This window comes from Rhagoletis pomonella, unplaced genomic scaffold, assembly GCF_013731165.1.
Source record: "Rhagoletis pomonella isolate Grant_MI unplaced genomic scaffold, Rhpom_1.0 Rhpom_scaffold_00004, whole genome shotgun sequence".
Classification (NCBI taxonomy): domain Eukaryota; kingdom Metazoa; phylum Arthropoda; class Insecta; order Diptera; family Tephritidae; genus Rhagoletis; species Rhagoletis pomonella.
In genome coordinates this window covers 33,603,464-33,622,467 of record NW_023458558.1, presented here as the reverse complement: position 1 = coordinate 33,622,467, position 19,004 = coordinate 33,603,464, and the positions used below count along the sequence as shown (strand labels likewise).

General features: G+C 34.1%; 1 protein-coding gene across 1 annotated transcript in view; it reads left to right on the top strand.

The window, feature by feature from the left end:
• Positions 1-3,768: 3,768 nt before the first annotated feature.
• Positions 3,769-19,004, top strand: part of LOC118737499 (NADP-dependent malic enzyme) — a 44,941-nt gene continuing 29,705 nt past the window's right edge. The window contains exon 1 of the mRNA XM_036468049.1: positions 3,769-4,066. Coding sequence (XP_036323942.1) covers positions 4,050-4,066 — 17 coding nt within the window. The 5' untranslated portion in view covers positions 3,769-4,049. The remainder of the gene's footprint in view (positions 4,067-19,004) is intronic.

The following is a 19,004-nucleotide window of genomic DNA, read 5'->3' as shown; positions in this document are numbered from 1 at the left end:
TCTATGCCGCAACTGATTACGAATTATATTGAACTGTTCTTTTTATAAACAATCCCGATATCGGACTAAAATGGTCTTTTGCAGAGCGTTCTTAAAAGCTTGAAAAGAATGTCATGCAGATATGTATGTATGTGCATATGTAAATATTGGTCTTTTATCATTTTCTTATTTCAACCGATGTGATAACGTTGTTGTGCTTTTCGGTGCAAGAACAACCAACAAGGCGGACCCGTGTGCATATAGAACAATTAAATAAAATTTAAGTAGGATTTTCGCTAAAGTGGTTGGTTTTTTATTTCGGCCTGTACATTTTTCTTATTTTTTGCACAGTTTGCTGCACTTTTATGTGATAGCATAGACAGACGGCAGCGTTAATCTGGATTAACGGCTCAGTTAATTAAGATTGTGCTATTATACACGGCAGTACTGCGGATTTCTACTTAAAACACATCGGAAATGACTTGCCACGGGTAGGTTACTACTGCCTGGATAAACATATAGGATACTTTTTTTCCGATAGATGGACCAGGGACCGATCTATTCCAAACATCATATTTATGGTCCGATTTTCTTGAAATTTGGTGCACGTATTATAGGTATACCCAGAATAGAATTGAATGATTGTTTGATAGTTCGAAAGGGGTTTTAAGGCGCCGTAAAGCATGCGGGTATGGGCATTAATCCATTCTTATTATCTTCACTAATTATATAAAGAAAAGTCCCTTCTTTTTATAAGACGTCATATCGAGCCACGTAAAAACCCCTTCCAGTGAAGAGGCGAAGTAAGCGTTAAAGGACTACGATTTGAGGGCATGCACCTGTTATGTCCGGAACCTTAATAGGGAAGGTGCCTCTGCCTGGCTGGTTGATGTCTTCCTAGGAACAAAAGCTGACATCACAGCCATTGAAGACATGCGCTGGACGGAGCTAGGCAAACAATGTCTGGGGCCTTGCGACGTCTGGTACAAGAAGAGTGTCGGGAAGCTGCGGAGAAAAAAGATGCCGCCTACAGGGCCACGCTGCGACCGTGCGCAACGCGCGCTATGTGGGACCGCTATAGGGATCTGAAGAGGGAAGCGAGACGTATTTGCCGCAATAAGAAGAGAGAGGCCGAAATACGTGAGTGCGAAGAGTTTTAAATGCTGGCCGACAGGAAGAATGTCCGAAAATTTTACCAAAGAGTTAGGCGACTTACGGAAGGACTCAAGACCAGGATGAACTCCTGTAAGAACAACAATGGCGACCTGGTAACCGATGTTCAGAGCGCACTTAAATTATGGAGGGAACATTTCTCCGCCCTACTGAATGGTAGCAGCACGGAAAGTTGTGGATAAGCAGAACCCGAGCCCGCAGTCGATGATGATGGAGTCGACGTTTCACCGCCTGACTATGACGAGGTACGAATAGCAATAACGCGGCTGAAAAACAACAAAGCGCTGGAGGTAGCCTTCCAGCTGAGCTATTCAAGTACGGGGGCGAGGAGTTGATAAGGTGCATGCATCAACTCTTATGCAGAATATGGTCAGATGAACGCATGCCCGACAACTGGAATTTAAGTGTGCTCTCGAGGATATATGGGCGTTATTGAAAAGGGGGGCCGTGGCACATACAAACTGAATTTCTCACATTAGACTGTGTATGTGGTGTGAGAAATTCAGTTTGTATGGGAGGTGCCACACCCCCTTTTTCAATAACTCCCATTTTTCCGTAAGTTTGGCATTAGTATTATATAACTCTGTACTAAATTTCAGCACTCTACGATGAATACTTCCAGAGATATGTTGTGTGAAAACTTCAGTTTGTATGGGAGGTGCCACGCCCTCTTGATATATCGAAATTGCTTTTGATCTATTACACTGTGAGACAAATGGTAGGGGTCAGTGATCGGGAAGGGTTCAAACTACCGGGGAAAGTTATATCGGTAAAAAAGAAGTTATACGTGTCCCGGCGTTTCGCTGAGTTTTAAAAAAATTTAATATTTTAGGCAAAAAATATTTTTTTTCTTCATACATTTATTTTTACCGGCAAAACTGTTGATTGTATAGAAAAACGTTATATGAACAGATTAAAGGAATTGTAATTTTTAATTTTTTTAAATTTGTTTGAGCAAAATCGGACTAGTGGTTCTCGAGTTATGTCAAAAAAAGACCACCAAAGGTGACGATTTCCCCTATATGATAGTTATATATATATCTCGATTCCTAGACGTGAACCAGCGAAACGCCGGGACACGTGTAACTTGGTTTTGACCGATATAACCTTTCCCGTTGGTTTCATCCCATCCCGATTTTGACTGTCGCATAGTGTTATCATCCTTGGATAGTCAGGAGTCGATGCTCAAAATTTCAAAAATATCAGTACAGATGTCCTCGGGCTTTTCGAACAGAAAAAAAACGAAAAAACGGCTTCCAAAATAAATATTAGTATAGATAACAAATGAAATACACTTTTTAAATTAAATCTATCCTATGGAAAAATGTTTATGAATAATTTATTAAATAATTGCAGACATATGAAATTAATTTTAAGTAATCTCCACAAAAGTGTAAGCATTCAAACGTAAAATTTTCTTTTATTTCATTTTTGAACATAAATAAGTAAAAAACCAGAGCTTTTTCAAAAAATCGCCAGGGATAGATCGACGCGAAATTGAATTATCTTTTATTTAAAGAAAAGGAAACTCGAAATCGGTTCATATTTGGGCTCTCAAAACTAATTTGTGCACAGAAACCTTTTTTGCCCCACTGTGCGCCCCCTGACTGACTTGGACAGATCAACTAGGATTTTGTGAAGCAATTTTTGTTTCGTAGTATTTTCCATAACATCCCGCCATCTTGGCTCTATCAATCTTGGCTAAAATACATTTAAAAATGCCGAAAACTAGCAGAAATCCTAAGCCAATACAGTTAGTTTATGAAATTCATTCATTTTATTCGCGTATTATTTTTTTTTTAATTTGTTTTTAATATTTTATCATACATTTTAGTATACAAATTTTGGGCCCCCGGCAACACTGAAGTTTACGAGGTCGTTCGCGCATCAAAGTTTATATCGTAAACTTACGAGGGGCCCGTAAATAGGGCTCCATGCAAATTTTGACAGCTCTTTTACGATGCTCGTAAATTTTAGAGTTTAAGGGAAACCCCCTATTGTGCGTGTAATTTGTTAATGTAGTTTTTTGTTTTTGTGCTGCCGCTATCACTTTAAGGTGTTCTTACACCTTACACGATATGTATTTACATATGGAAATGTAAACATATCGTGTAAAGGCAAATTAGATTTGTTTCTGTACAAAGCAGATGCACGTACATACGAAATAGAAATGTTTCTATATTCATCTGACACACATATAGAATCATCTGAGTTTAGTTTATTTCGTTTTTAAAGAACGTATTTTTAAATAGTTTAAAAAAGACTGGGAATTTTACAGACGCAACGGCATAGGTATGTATTGAAAATGTCAAATTTACATATGCAAATACATGTCGTGAAGGAACACCTTTATAATTGCATCCGCCTTGATACCGATTTAGGAACTTTAAAAGAAATTTAAACACAACATAAATGTACATATGGCAATAATATTGGAAGAAAAACAAATTCCATTCGTCATTTTTGACATCTTCTCAAGTTCCACTTTCCAGCAAAACAAACAACTAGCAATCAGCTGATTCGGACTCACCACAATTGAAGGTCATGGTGAGTATTTACACAACATGCTGAGCGATGGATCCAATAAGAGAAAAGCAGTCTTTTTTTTGACTTTCGTGTGGTTGGGTTTTTTTGGTTTGTTCGTTCGCGGCTACCGGAAACTCGAGTATTTCTTGCAAAATTTTTATCCTAAAAAAGGTCAATAGGAATATAGTATTTGCGGATTGTCGTATACAACGCCCGCTAAACGAGGCGAAACGAAACTGCCTGTGAAGAAAAACTATAGGAAAAACAAATTCTGCCACCGGAAATCGCGTAGCTTAATATCTAGTTAACCTACAAACAAAAAGCGCTTAAATATCAGGAGGCCACAACTAATCTAGAACAACGCTGGTAAAATGTTTTCACGTCCAATGTAAGTTTTGTTCATTGGCCTTTGCAAGATATATATGCATATGTACATATGTATGCAGATGTGTACATAAAAAGCATAGATATGATTCAATTGTTCTTTTGCGGGGTGCCTAATTTATTAATTCAACATTTGGATAAAATAAACAAGTGAAGAAAATTTGTTAGTGACTTATGCAATGACTGCCTGTAAAATGTTATATCTTATGGCTGCAAATGTGCGGGGCAGTGTGTAGAGAAAAGTTGGGAGCTCGATGATGACACTGGTGTTTATTACAATTTATTTTATGTGAATAAGCTGTGTTTTATGTACATAAATACGTACATATGTTCATATACATTTGTGTATACATATACTATACATATGTAGGTACCTACAATATAAATTTTTGACACTGACCGACTGACTTTCATTACAACCTAATGCCTAATGCGGTTAGTTGTAGCATTTATGCTCTAGTTTAAACTACTTGCATGCCCTTTATACACATGTGTGTGTACAAAGCTATGTACATAAATACAAACATACATAGTATGCGCATATGTAGATATCTATGCTTTCTTTTGCGACTATTGTTTTTTTTTTTACTTCAACCTCGAAAACTCGATCAAAATTTGAGCCCTTAATATTAATATCGCCAAAGTCGTGCAAAGATTTCCTATATAAAATACACGTAAAATTTGATTTTTTTCAAAATTCTACAGCTCAGAGGCATTTTATAGTATAATTATGGCCAATGACGGATTTTCTTCAGAATTGAATGCTCTGCAAAAGTGTCCAATGCGGCGTACCTCTAACTCCTACCAGCGACTTAGTACGTGTCACCAAACCCTGTTTTTTAATTAAAGTCCCGTTTTTTTTACCCTATCTCGTAAATAACAATAACTAAAGAAAAATTGCGAATGTCGAATTTGTAGGCCATTCAATTTTATACAAAAAAATACATATATTGCTGTATTTTTAATATTTTGTATTGGCGCCTCTTTGTCTAGTCCCTTCACATACAAATATACATAAGTACATATTGAACTACATACGTACATATGTATGTATGAGCTAGGGATGTTTCGAATGTCACATTTTTAACATTCGCGAATGCGAATGTTGGGAATAACATTAAAAAAGCTATAACCAACTTAAGTCATCGTTTTTATTACTTAAAAATTTTGTAAGTTATTAGAACATTGAATGAGTGCTTATCCTATACAGTGTTTTAATCTAGTAGTCAAAGTTCAAAAGGGGCATATTATATTTCAAAAAAAAAAGTTTACTGCCTTTTCTCCCATAGGCGTTTTCTTAGAGGATATAGTATATAAGGTCGGTTGGACTGAACAATTGGTCACTTGCAAACGCTGGCGGGTGGAGCGCTCAAATATTTGCGGACCAGATCTGTAAATTTTTCGTATTTTAGTTTAGTTTTCCACCAATCGAGCTCACCCAGATGAGCTCGTTTTCCTTTAAGATAGGCCTTCAATTGAGCTCTAACTTTACATTTTTTAATGTCTCCAGATTCTAGATCCGGGCCTTCGCTTCCGGTGGATTGATCCAAAATTATTTCTAGGTTGCTTATAAGACTTTTAGCAGTACTTGTTGAAGGCCAATCAATGTTTGTTGATATACTACATAATCGTTTAGCGCCTGAAGCTAAAAGCCGCTAGAGGCTTTACGGCAGTTAGGAGCTCAGATAAGTTCCAAGAATTTCAACATGTGGTGAGCGGCAAGGTTTATTTCTTAGTGTTTGCTTTTTCCTTTCGTTTGCCTTTACATAGTAGGAAGAATTACCCCCTTCGAGTTGTAATCTCCTTGTGTCAATAGGCATAAACTGCGGTTAAGACTTGTTGGAAATGAACTATTATAGCCATTTAAACAATATTAGAGTGGACTCTCTGCCCATGTACACATTCGCATTCGACATTCGCATTCGCATTCGCATCGAATGATACGAATGTTTTTCAAATGCGAATGTGTAAAACGATGAGAACCATTCGCATAACGAATGGGAATGCAAATATTCGCAACATTCCTGGTATGCACCTATTCGGAGCCTTTGATCTGTCTGTTACATATCTGCTTTGGTCACGCTATTTGTAGCCAGCGGATATTTTTCATGAGTACATACGTGTGTAAGTATATACATATCTACATACATAAATATATGTACATATTCGTACGAATATTAGATATCAACATTCTTCTAAATAATTACATAATCACCAAAATTATTTCGTTGCTTTTTCGTCAGCTGTATTAGCATATTCTTTGTTTGGCGCTGACGAGTCCAAATAAACCTATTCGAAAATGTTTGCGTTGAGAATACACGAATCATTTGCAGTTGTATTTAGTACACATAAGTATGTGCATATGTATTGAATATATATATACGTATATCTACTATGTATTTGCATATTTATATATGTATTTGCATAGGTGCTAAGGTGCCGCTAGCCATATGAAAAATCAATAAATATACATACGCACATACATATGTATCTAAGCGTACACATAAGCGTATCATAAGCATACATTTGGATAGTGATGTACGAATATGAACCAAAATATGTGATTAAAAATAAATATACTAAATAGATACATATGTATATTCATATTATTTAGTATGTAGATGTAGATTCAACCCGTGCCCACTTTTAGTTCATACACTGTGCAGCAAAAGACTGTTACTTTTACACACACTAATGCAAATTTGCAAATTTCACTGTCAGCTGGTATCTGCGTTCGCATTTCAAACAATAAATTTTCCTTCGAGTAGACAAAAAACTGGATCTATCTACATGTACATTAGACTGCATCACCAAAAAAAGTTGCGTTTTTTCCATATATGTAATACTTCTATATTGGCTATATTGGCAGTAAGCTAACTTCTCAATGTGTTAGCATTCCGAAATCAAAGCGAGACAGTCTAGTACCGTTTTTGTCAATGTATTGTGTACTTGGGTGCCGTTTTTGTATATGTGTTGTGTACATGTTTATTTATAAACGTATGTGTTCCTTTTCTTTCGTACGTGTTTATTGATATATCTGTACTGTAGTGTTTTCGGACGGCCCTAGCTCGTACTACCAATATAGGAGTATTACATATATGGTTTTTTCCCCCGGGATTACAAAATCTATTATATTTTAAGACGTCTTCCAAAATATTTCGGAAAAATACTAAGATTTAAGCGAGCTGGATTGATTTGAAAATACCTCCATAAATGGATTTTTTATGAATAAAAATAGTTTCTTAACGGACTTTTTGAAAAAAGGCCCTCGGATGACAAAACAGATTAAGCTTAAGAAATCTGCATACAAATATTTAAAAATCTTTTCAATGGAATCGTAATAATGAGATTTTCGATGCTGTTTTTTTACTTTTTTTTTAAGATTGATTTACTTGAATAACTAGGCCAAAACCTTTCTGATTTAGACTTATAGGATCTCGGTAGAAAGGTATTTTCCTACTATTTTTATTTATGTAAAAAAAAAGTCTTTTGTGTCCCAATTTCTTTTTTTTTCTCAAATACCAACACATTTTTACTCAACTTTGAAAGATGTTCGTTCATCCTACCTTTCTCTTTCATCATTTGAATGAGTTTATTAGCAAAGAAATGAAAAGGTGAGAAATTACTTTTCCAATGATACCTCACAGGTCTAAATCGGAAGAGTTTAGGTTCAGCTATTCAAGTTTTTCTTATACCAATCTTTGAAAAAGGTTAAAAACAGCATCAAAGATCTCATTATTACGATTCTGTTCAAATTTTTTAAAATTTTTTGCAAATATTTAAGAAACTATTTTTAGCTCACGTAAATCTTAATATTTTTCCGAAATATTTTGGAGGACGTCTTAAAATATAATAGATTTTATAATTCCAGTGGAAAAACAGTACCGATTTTTTTTTTTGTATGGGGAGTGATGCAGTCTAATGTACGTATGTATGTACAGAGAATTTTTAGCAATTTACGTAAAGTTTTTTATTATAATTTTCTTCCGTTCATTTTTTATAAAAATGTAGTTCATACTACAACAAAAACATAAAAATAGAATCTCTAAACTGTCTGAAAAACTCAGGAAAATTCAATAATAATTTGCAGCTTTCTAATCCGATTTTTTTTTTACGAAGCATGTTCGACATGGCTATAAAACTGCATTCAATGAGCGCTTATAGCGATTAAGTAGGAGTGGCCCCAACGAAGCTGCTTCTCTTTCAGCCGTAGCCCAAAGCTCCATTTGGATTGGTTTTCCTAACCCTGAGTTTTTTTGTGACAACCTGGAAAACCCTACCCCCCAATTTTCTATCTTTTTATTAGAAATTTTATTGCCTATTTTTATAGATTTTTAAAAAATCATTCAAAGGTCGCGACTTGTTATTTATTGATAAATTACTCAGCTACACTGCTCAAAACATCTGAAACTCCGGTAGATACATACACACATATAAATTTATTTGCCTGAAGAAAAATCCTAACAATCCAAGTCTGGTAATAGATTGTTATACATCATTTTAAAGGCCTTTAAATCCTCTTCTCACAACATGTTCGACCTTTAAAATTCAATGAAAAATAGACATTCAAAAACTGATAAGTCTACAAAACCGCGTTTTCTAGCCTAATACTAATTATGTATCCATTGTGCGATTTAATGAAGATTAAGCCCTCTGACGAGATTTAATGTTAAATCTTTTGAGATTTATCGCATAAAATTAAATCTGGAAAGGCAGTAGATTTAAGTTAAATCTTCGTTGAATCTTCAATAATATTGATCAATAAATACTTTACGATTTTACTTTTTCGATTTTTAGGCGTGTTTTTATATTTTGAATAGTTTTAAAGGCAAAGGGTTGTAGTAAATTTAGAAGATATTATTTTAAAAACTACAAATTCAGAAAATATGTTTTATGATAATATCATGCAAAGTCTTCTCTGCTTACTATAAATCTTTTACGTGCTGCGACATACACAACTCAATTCGACTCAGGAAATGCATTGGGAAACATATTTACTAGCTAGGTCTTCATGATATGCCAAAGACCCACAATTGGATTTTCGGTTCCCCCTTATCAGTGTTGCCAGAACTTTTTGGGCCGACCGGCTAGATTGGCAAAAAAAAGCGGCTAAAAACGGCTAAAATGTTTTAGTGAAATTTCACATAGACACTGGCAAAAAACGGCTAAAATGTTTTAGTGAAAATTCACATGCTTTATTTAAATAAATCGCAAGAAACGAAAGACTAGTTAACACCATTAATTTATATCGAGTGTATATTCCTCATCATCAATATATACTATTCACTATTGTATATATCACCTGAATTCATTAATTTTAAGAGATCGTCATCTACAGTAAAATTATGGCAGCATTTTTCTTCACATTTTAAACCGTATCTGATATATAAAATAGCGTTTAACGTTTTAACGCACGGATTTCTTTGCTTAGTTTTTATTATATTCATTGAACTAAATATTCGCTCTACTTCTGCATTACTTATAGGCAAAACAAGAAAACTAAAAAGTAGGTTGCAAAGGTCAGCAAAAGGGTTTTCTCCTAGGGCATTTCGAAATTGATAAACTTCGACCCAAAATTTTACAGTTGAGTCTAAATTACTCCAGGTGTGTAACGTTAACCGTTGCCATTGCATCTCTATGGATGTTATTTCGTCGGCATTATATTTGCGTTTTTGTTGCTGTAGTTGAACAAATACTTTTGGTTTAATTACTCTTCATGCATTTCCAACCGAAAAAAGTCAATTTTTTTTAGTGTGGCAATATTTGTAGGGAGGCGTTGGCGTAATTCCTTTATTAAAGTGATAATAAAATAGCGACCATTTTCTCGAATTATTTTCTCGGCTTCGTGGTCAAAAGCATTTGTGCTTACTTTTGTTTTTAAATACTCTTCAAAACTGTGATAAAACTGAGGAAATGGAGCAAGGTATGGTTCCAACGGGGAGCATATAGGATCAAATGTGTCCGCGCTAATAACCACTAGGGAGCATAGATGCGAAAGTAAAACATCGAGTTCATTAAAAATCTTCATTGGGTCTGCATTATTGCTTTCGAACAACTTGTTTACTTTTTGCACCTGAAAATTAGGCAAATAGTAAAATCGGCTAAAAACGGCTAACTTTTTTTTACAAACCGGCTGCCGGCAAGATCGAATTTTCTCCGGCTAGTTGCTATCAAAACCGGCTAAATCTAGCCGGAAAACGGCTAAAATGGCAACGCTGCCCCTTATAAAGAAGAGAGTTTGTTTCACCAACAGCTCTTTAAACATTGGCCTTTCCGGAAATGTTGTTCTTTACCGTTTTGATATTTTTTTTTTAATTCGGGAAAATGATTCGGAATATAAGTAATACCATACATTACATTCTCCAAACTATATACATAATATACTACGAATAGGAAGCCAATAACATTTAAAATTCATATAATGAAATTCCGCTCCTGGTAATTTCTTTTTATATGTCTGTATTTCATACATAAGCAAACGTCAAATATTTAAAAAATGTGAACAACAAACCTATCTCGCTGTGGAAATGGAGACAGTCGTGATTTAGCAACTGGATTTATTAAATCTTAATAGGTAAATCTCTGAATGAAGACATAGTATAAAATTACAAGTCGCGACCTCTATATGATTTTTAAAAAATCTATAAAAATAGTCAATAAAATTTCTCATAAAAATTAAAGACATTAGGGGGTGGGCTCTAACTTTTTGAGGTTTTTTGCAAACCAACAAAGTTATTGAGAAAATATTCCTTTAAAAATATTTTGGTTTCTAATTTTTCAAAGTTCTAACTGCCGAATCTTCTGGCATACACAATATACAAAAACGTTTGAATACTTCTGTACGGGGCTTTTCACAAGCTTTAAAACGATGGTGACTCATCGCAAAAACTAGCAAGAACATGGGTTTTCGCGGTTTTTGCAAATTTTAAATCTCAAGTAAACTATTTTTGCAGTAAAGTTAAACGAAAGTTTTCACTGTACGATGGTTCCTAATTTAGTTAGAAAAGTTATCCTATGAAAAATTGTGGATAATAGAGATAACTTTCGTATCATTCCATAGAAAGTTTCGTATTTAGCTCAAATTTGATGGGGTTACACCTTATCCAAGCATACCGTGCCTATGGGCGTTTGTATTTAAAAACTGTTTTTTACGGATAAAAATAAAAAATCAACAGTTCGGATTTGCCAATTATCATTTTCGTTAGCCTAGAGACGTTAGCCAACAGATCCAATCGATCTTTTTAGCGTCATTTTAGTTCGCCTTTTTGTGCTCCCGCTTGGCTGCATGCTTTATGGGATATGTACATACATACATACATATGTAGTTGGTTGTGCTCGAAAAATAGCTCCAGTGCTGTCGTCAGATATTTGCGCATCGCTCCCTTAAGTAATGCATACACAAACTGGACATTGAAGTTTGGTGAGAGACTGACTGACTGACTGACTGAAATAGTTTATATGATGTGCCGTTGTGTTATCGTGTGCATGGACAGAAAGGAAAGCGTGGTTCAAAAGTGACTATACACTTGCCCCCAGCACTCTTTAGTGTGTAAGTATAAAAGTAAAAAATGTTTATGGTACCATGCAACAGATCAAAAACCAAACAAATTGTTTTGGTACCATGCTACCGACTACAATATCCTCCTTTTCCACTGTATGTATGTACATATGTAATAAAAGACTGTGGATAAATATTTTTTGATATTTTATTTTTGTTCACTGTTGGGATGCCTGTATTTTACGCTATATTCACAGCAGTCAATGGCAACATACTCTGTATCTACATATATACCCAAATGACCTTGTCTATGTACGTACTAGGGATGTTAATTGTTGAGCTTTTTCCGATCCCGGGATTTTCGGGATATCGTTATCAAAACTCCGGGATCCCGGGATTAGTTCCAAGATTTAGATAGTCATTACTTTTCAACAACTCAAATAGAAAAAATTGCCTCTATATTGTTTAAGAAGCTCTCCTACCATAAAATAACTAAATGGGTTTGAAACCTAGTTTTTATTTAAACTGGCGTTTTTATTTTTTCTCTCTGACGTCAGGATTTATTGCAAAGGACTTTGTAATTTCAAAGATATAATTGATTCCAAAAAATATTTAAAAAATTCAATGCAATGTAGAATAAAAATATGGATACCAAATGCAAGAGGAAATTTCTTTAGAATTTAAGAAATTAAAATTTTTTGGATTCACAAGGACGAATAGGTACTTTTTTAAGCTGAAACAGTTAGAAGGACGAAATTCGAGGATGTTATCGAATTAATGTAATTCATTAACATATAATTTTTTTCAAATACATATATTGCGAAATTTCACGGATAAAATTAGGATATTTTCAATACTTACCAGTGTTTCTGTACAAAAAACTTGAATCTTTTTAAATTCTAAAGGAGTTCCTCTTTAATTTGATACCCATTCTTCTCCAGGCACATTTCTCTGAATTTTTTAAAATCATTTTTGAATTACTGACGTCAGAGTTATAAACTAAAAACGCAATTTTACTATATTTGACCCATGGTTTCGCGAATATATTGATATTTGTGTTTAAAATTTACTATAGCGCGGTGTAATATGTATAATGATCTACACATTTATAAAAAAATATTAATTATTAAATAAAAAATGAAATATAGCCAATACTGGCCAAGAAACGAGTTTCTATTATTGCCATCAGTGCCAATTACAAAACCCCGAAAAACCCGGGACCTTAAAATGGCCGGGATCCCGGGATTCCGGGATTAACATTCCTAGTACGTACATATGTATAGATGTATACTCGAGGCCAATCAATGGCAGTGGTAAGAAGTACTCATTAGGCGAGAATTCGTTTAATGCGTGAATTCACAAACGCTAAATCAAAACCATTCATTTCACTTGCACCGAAAAGCTTGCGCAATCACCGGCATTGCTCTGCTCGCCTAACCTGCAATTACCCCCCTTCAAAGTGCTGGCATAGGGAGAATTTGGCTTTCTGAAATAATACTGCATATTTTTTTCTGATTTTGGCGGACTCTCAAAACATATGCAAAATGAGTAAATTGGAAAATTGCAAATAAACAAAAAATTAAGAATTACATATGTATTTCTACATACAGTGGCTAAAACAAGTAACCACGTGTAGATTTTTTTTTAAATAATCACAGTGTTTTTCAACTTAATATTTTTTTTTTGTTATTTTTTTATGAAAATATTGTCAAAGTATTAACATAAACCATACACATGAATAAAAGTTTCAAACTTAGTACACAATTTTGGAAAATTCATCAAATTTTCAATAATATTCGAGCTTTTTGATCTGAATCTTAGAAAAAGAATTTTAGTCTAATGAAGTGCAAGTGCGCAACAGATTATATAAACATTCTTAGCACGGTAATATTGCCCAATGCAGAGGAGCACATACCTATTAAATGGGAGTTTATGCATGACGACCACCCGAAACATGTGTCGAAGGTAGTGAAATCATGGTTTCAATGGAATACAGTTGACGTTATGGACTGAGCCTCCCAGTGGCCGAACCTTAGCCCCATAGAACACCTAATGGAAAAATAAGCATGATTTGTGGTGAAAAATTCAAGAAGCATAGTACTCAATGCCGGTTAAGATTTGCGCTAACCTGGTCAGCTCCATGCCGCGAAGGTGTCAGGAGGTGATTAAAGTGAAGGGAGCTTGAACTAAATATTAGATTTTAACGGACGAAAATTAATCATTTTAAGAAAATTTAGAAAAAATTGCACTTGATGTTTGTCCCTATCATTTTTACCAATCTAAAATGCAAAATATATCCTTTTTTATTTGTTGTAAACGGATATTATCAAATGTTAATGTCTTATTTCAATGTACAATAATATTTGTAATATTTTATTTTACTTTAAGTAAAATATAGAATAGAAAATCTTAATTAAAAAATCTTTGTCTTTGTATTTTTTCCAACACTGTATAAGGTTTGTGCTAATGTTTAGACAATATTTTTATAGAGAAAAGAACTAAAAATAAACTAACTTAACACAAAAAATTTTGAATATTTAAAATAAATCAACACGTGGTCATTTGTTTGTGTCACTGTATGTACATACATATACATACAAAAGCCACTATGCATTTACACATCTGCTATATATATTTAAGTGTATGTACATATGTACCTACATACAACTACATACATACATATATGTGCATGCGAATTTTTGTATATATTCGCATATAAACAAATTTGGCAGTATCTAGTACTAACTAATGTGAGGAGCAAAGAAAGTTTGCTTGTGGGTGGCGCAAGTGGGCACGAAAGTTTCGCAATTTGTTTTTCTAATGAAAGAGAAATTTCCGATGATTGTAAAAAGCCAAAAGTGGGCGTTTCTGAGAAAGTAAACTTTTCCTAAAAAACAGGTTCGTTTCTGGCAGCAAAGCAATATACATATGTGTGTACATTAGCGTGGTCCAAAAATGTATGCGAAAAAGTCGGAATTTTTATGCTCCCACCCCCTAGGATTGATTATTCTATATCGAAAAAATATACCCCTATTTTTTATTTTGAAAAAATATTTAGAGGTCGCTCAAAGCGCCCAAAGTTTTCCGTGCATTTTCTATGGGGAAAAAACAACTTTTCGTAGAAATGGTACAAAATATTTAAAAATCAATATATTTCTACCAGAAAACTCTGCTTATCTGCAGGAGATACCCAACAATAATCCCCCATTGTTTATTTAAACATTTTTTCATCGCAACTATAATTTATAGGTCCGCCAAAAACCACAAAACCCCGAAAAATGCAATGTACACATGTATTTCAATAAACTGGTGAACTAATTTGAATTTGATTGTTCGAACAAATGGCAACCCTCCGAAATAAATTAATAATTTCAATTTATCTCTTTAAACCCGTGCCAATTCAAACATTGCAAATGGTCAAACTAAAGACTTCTTAACATTCTTTCGTTTGACTACGGTATTTTTATATTAGTTAATTGAGTTAGACATATCAAACAGGTGGCAGCCCTCTTCAATAGTGTTTTCAAGCTTAATCCTTAGTTGCGATCCCGTAAGAGTCCGGACTAGTCAGAAATAAGCAGAATCAGTCAGATTTTACTGGAAATAGATCCCGTACTCGGTTCTCTGACTATTGAGAGGACAAAAAAGTGAGTTAATACGGTTCTCTCTGTCAGAAGTTACCAGTTTTATTCCGAGAATTTTTTGCTGGTAAATTCGGGTAAATGTGTCAAACGATTAGCTGTAGTGTGCTTGGCAACCAAATTGTAAAAAAAAGAGGAGTGCACTCTGCTAATTCATGTTGAAAAGTATTAAATTATTTGTTTAAGTGGATTCTAACGAATTTGAAAGTATTTTTGGTAATTTACATGTGAGAGCTGATTGCGTTTACATACAACCAAAATTTGGAGGTTATGTTGAAGTTGACAGAAGTTACCATTTTTTACTAGAAAGCGATACCGTACTTTTCAATGTTTTTTTTATTTTTTGACAGCTTTACTAGTTTTAGTCCGAGGAATACGGTAATCGAATTAGTTTTCAAATCGCTTTTCTGTTTCTCACATCGGTTAGAAAAAAGGCTGGTTTTCTTTATACAGCCCGTTTTAAATTTGAATTATTATTTTTCTTTATACAGCCCGTTTTAAATTTGAATTATTATTATAACAAATTTGAATTCTTGTTCGCTTCTATTTATATAAGCCGCTAAAATTAATTATTTAAGAAATATCGAATTAAATACGGTTTCAGCGAGTGCGCTATAACGGCACAGATATAAATGCTTGAAAGAAATATTGAGTCAAATCAGCTTTTTTGTTAATGCGGTTCTTGCCGCATTTCTAGTACATGATACCAAAAGCAAAATAGACAATTTTTAATTTAAAACACTTATCAAAAATGTGTGATATTAGGATGACCCAAAAAAACTTTAAACTTTAAAACTCTCACTCCCAGGATTTTTTTAAATGAAAAAAAGAGTACCCCTATTTTTTGTTTAAAAAAAGCTTCCAGTAATAATACCAAATTGTTTATTTTAAAATTGTTTAACACTAACGATTATTTATGCGGCCCAACATTACTTTTTTGGGGTTTTTAGTGGACCTAGAAATGACAATTAATATTAAAAAATGGTTAAATAAACAATTGGGTATTGTTATTAGTAGTCTCCTTAGGAGAAGAAGAGTTCAAGAATTCTATACCATTTTTACGAAAATGGTTTTTCCCCATATAAAATGCATGGGCTCTGAGGCTGTTCTAAATATATACTATTTTTTTTAACAAAAAATACGGATATCCTTTTTCCATTTAGACAAATTCCTAGAGGGTGAGAGCTTAACATTTTCAACTTTTTCCTCCGCATGCATTTTTGGACCGCCTTAGTGTGATATGTACAGCGTATGCAAAAGTAATTTTTTGTACATTCATGGCATCAGACAACGCCAATAAGTTGGTTAAAAATAACAAATGTATATGTACATAAAAAAATTTAGAACGTAGAATTAAAAAGTGCAAGAATTCTTCCGAAAGTAAATAATACTTTGTATTCAAAATTATTGTGTATGTAAATAAAAAAATGTATTCCTATTTTTAAAAACAGATGTTTCAAGAAATTTGTTTGTTCCTTCTTTTTCTTGCTGGGCGTTGTGACCGTCTAAGTGATTTTAGTTGAGATCAATAAAGCACCCCAGGCGCTTCTCTTCTGCTTCAACTGACGTCCATTGGAAATTGCTGATGAAGCCAAGTCCTTCTCCACTTGGTCGTCTTTCCATCCCAGAGTAGGCCTTGCTCTTGCTCTGCTACCACCAGCGGGTTTCGAGTTGAACACTTTCGGAGCTGAAGAATTTATTTCTTTTCGTTCATTATCCAGCAAGCAAGTACGGGGTGGGTGCCGTTGTAAAGCTAATGCAGCTCATCATCTCGGCTCATAGGTATTCTGGGAAATTTTTCTCTCGAATATTTCAGGACCACTCATTCCATTCCATGCCTCTGCGTCATATATCCACACGATTTGTAAGAATGTAGTTTTGTACGTACTTCACTTCTCAATTGTCCATTTAGTCTGAAGTATAACTTGTTAGCAAAAGTAATTATGCGTTGGATTTCAAGACTGATATTATTATTGGTGTTAATGCTGGTTCTTAAATAAACGAAGTCGTGTACTTTTTTGATCTTATAACTGCCAACAGTGACGTGAGTGCCGAGTCGTGAATGCGCTGACTCTTTGCTTGAAGATAAAAGATGCTCTAGTCCTCGGATTGCCTCCAAATATAACGTGGAATTTATAGAACAGACGTTTCTGTTGCTGATCGCCGAACTTTCCAATAAAATTTTCGGTCGTTTTTCATGTCGGCCACTACATTATTCTTTTCTCATTATGAAAACTATGCATCCATCTGACCGAGCGCTAATAGCTCGCGCTGCGCCCGATCGTAGTATGGCCTTGTAGGTTTCAACTTTTTTCCAGGTTTCAACTTTTTTCCCTTAAGCGGCGTGGTATGCGTCGTTGAACCAATGGTTCTTTCGTGCTTGCGGAAATTCAACTAGTTATTCGTCGGTGGTACGTAGTAGCGCAGAAATAATAAGTTGATTTACATTTTAGTTGAGCTACCGCTATTTGAAATTGTTGGTTACGAAATATGGCCAAAAGTCAAAATTGTACATACCAACCCATTCAAGTAAGAACTCTAAAAGCAATTAATAGTTAAAATTGTGTATGGTAAATTGAATCTAAATGGCTAATTGCTCGATTAACTGCGTGCCTGAACTTAGTCTTATGACTCACAAATCTCTTAGAGTTCATAATCGTGTATTTTTTCTAATAACGAGTTGGATATGTTCTTATACAGATTATTTTTTAAACTCGTTACTTATTTTATTCTGAAGTCCTACAGACGTATGGTTCTGTGATAATAATTTTTCATAGGCAGTTAAGGGTTAATAGCTTTATAAACGTTTGCCGTGATCGTTTTTCCTTACTAAATTTAAACCGGAAAAGTTCATATTTCGTTGTGCTTCGTTCAATGATCAATTCATCGGAATATTTTTTTTTATGTATTTTACCGGACATCTTTCGACCACGTTCACAGCTTTCCATAATTCTTTTTCATTCACCTCAAGGGTGGTCCCATACTAATTTCGTTTAGTTCCGATCTTTGTGTCTTGAAGAAATTAACGGTACTTCTAAATTTTTATATGAGCATTTTGTTGTGTATTCAATTTAATACAGTACGAAAATAAGTTTTAGAGAAAAACGATTTTGAAGTGATGTTTTTTTGTCAAAGAGTGCATCTTTGGAGTGAATTTGTGGAAAAAACGAATGCAGCTAACAAACAGCGGCTTATTGCATTGAAAAGAACGTAGTAGCATCTAATAAATAAATACATATGTATACCTAGTTGACCAGTAGGCAATTTTTAACTTTCCTATGTAACTGCAAATAAACTATGCTTGCCCTTTCCTGAACTGGTAGGAATGTAAATCTTCCTTTTTTTAATTTTTCCCACCCCTAACAATACGTTTCGAGTGCTTGATCTTTTTGAAATGATAACCAATTGTTTTCTTCAAGGCTAACTTGATTACTTAGTTGATAAAAAACACAAACTATAACGACTTTTGCAAAGCAAGTTGAAGTCCAAACAACGATAGCTACTAAAATAGTAAACATAAAACCTAAAATTTGATGTTATTCTTAAGATTAGATACCCGACTATGGATAAATGTCAAAGTAGTTGCAGGTTAACACTTTAACTTTTGCAACAAGCACTTTTTTCAATTTATTTTCTTTGCTGATAAAACAAAATAATTTAAGACACACATTCGCATTGAGCAAGATAAAAATAAAAATGGCTGATATTATCGCCCCTTTTTCACCGAAATGTATGAAATATTGCGTCATTCAATCAAATTCTGAGATAGGGTGTTTTTCAAAATAAAATTCTTAAATAGGGCG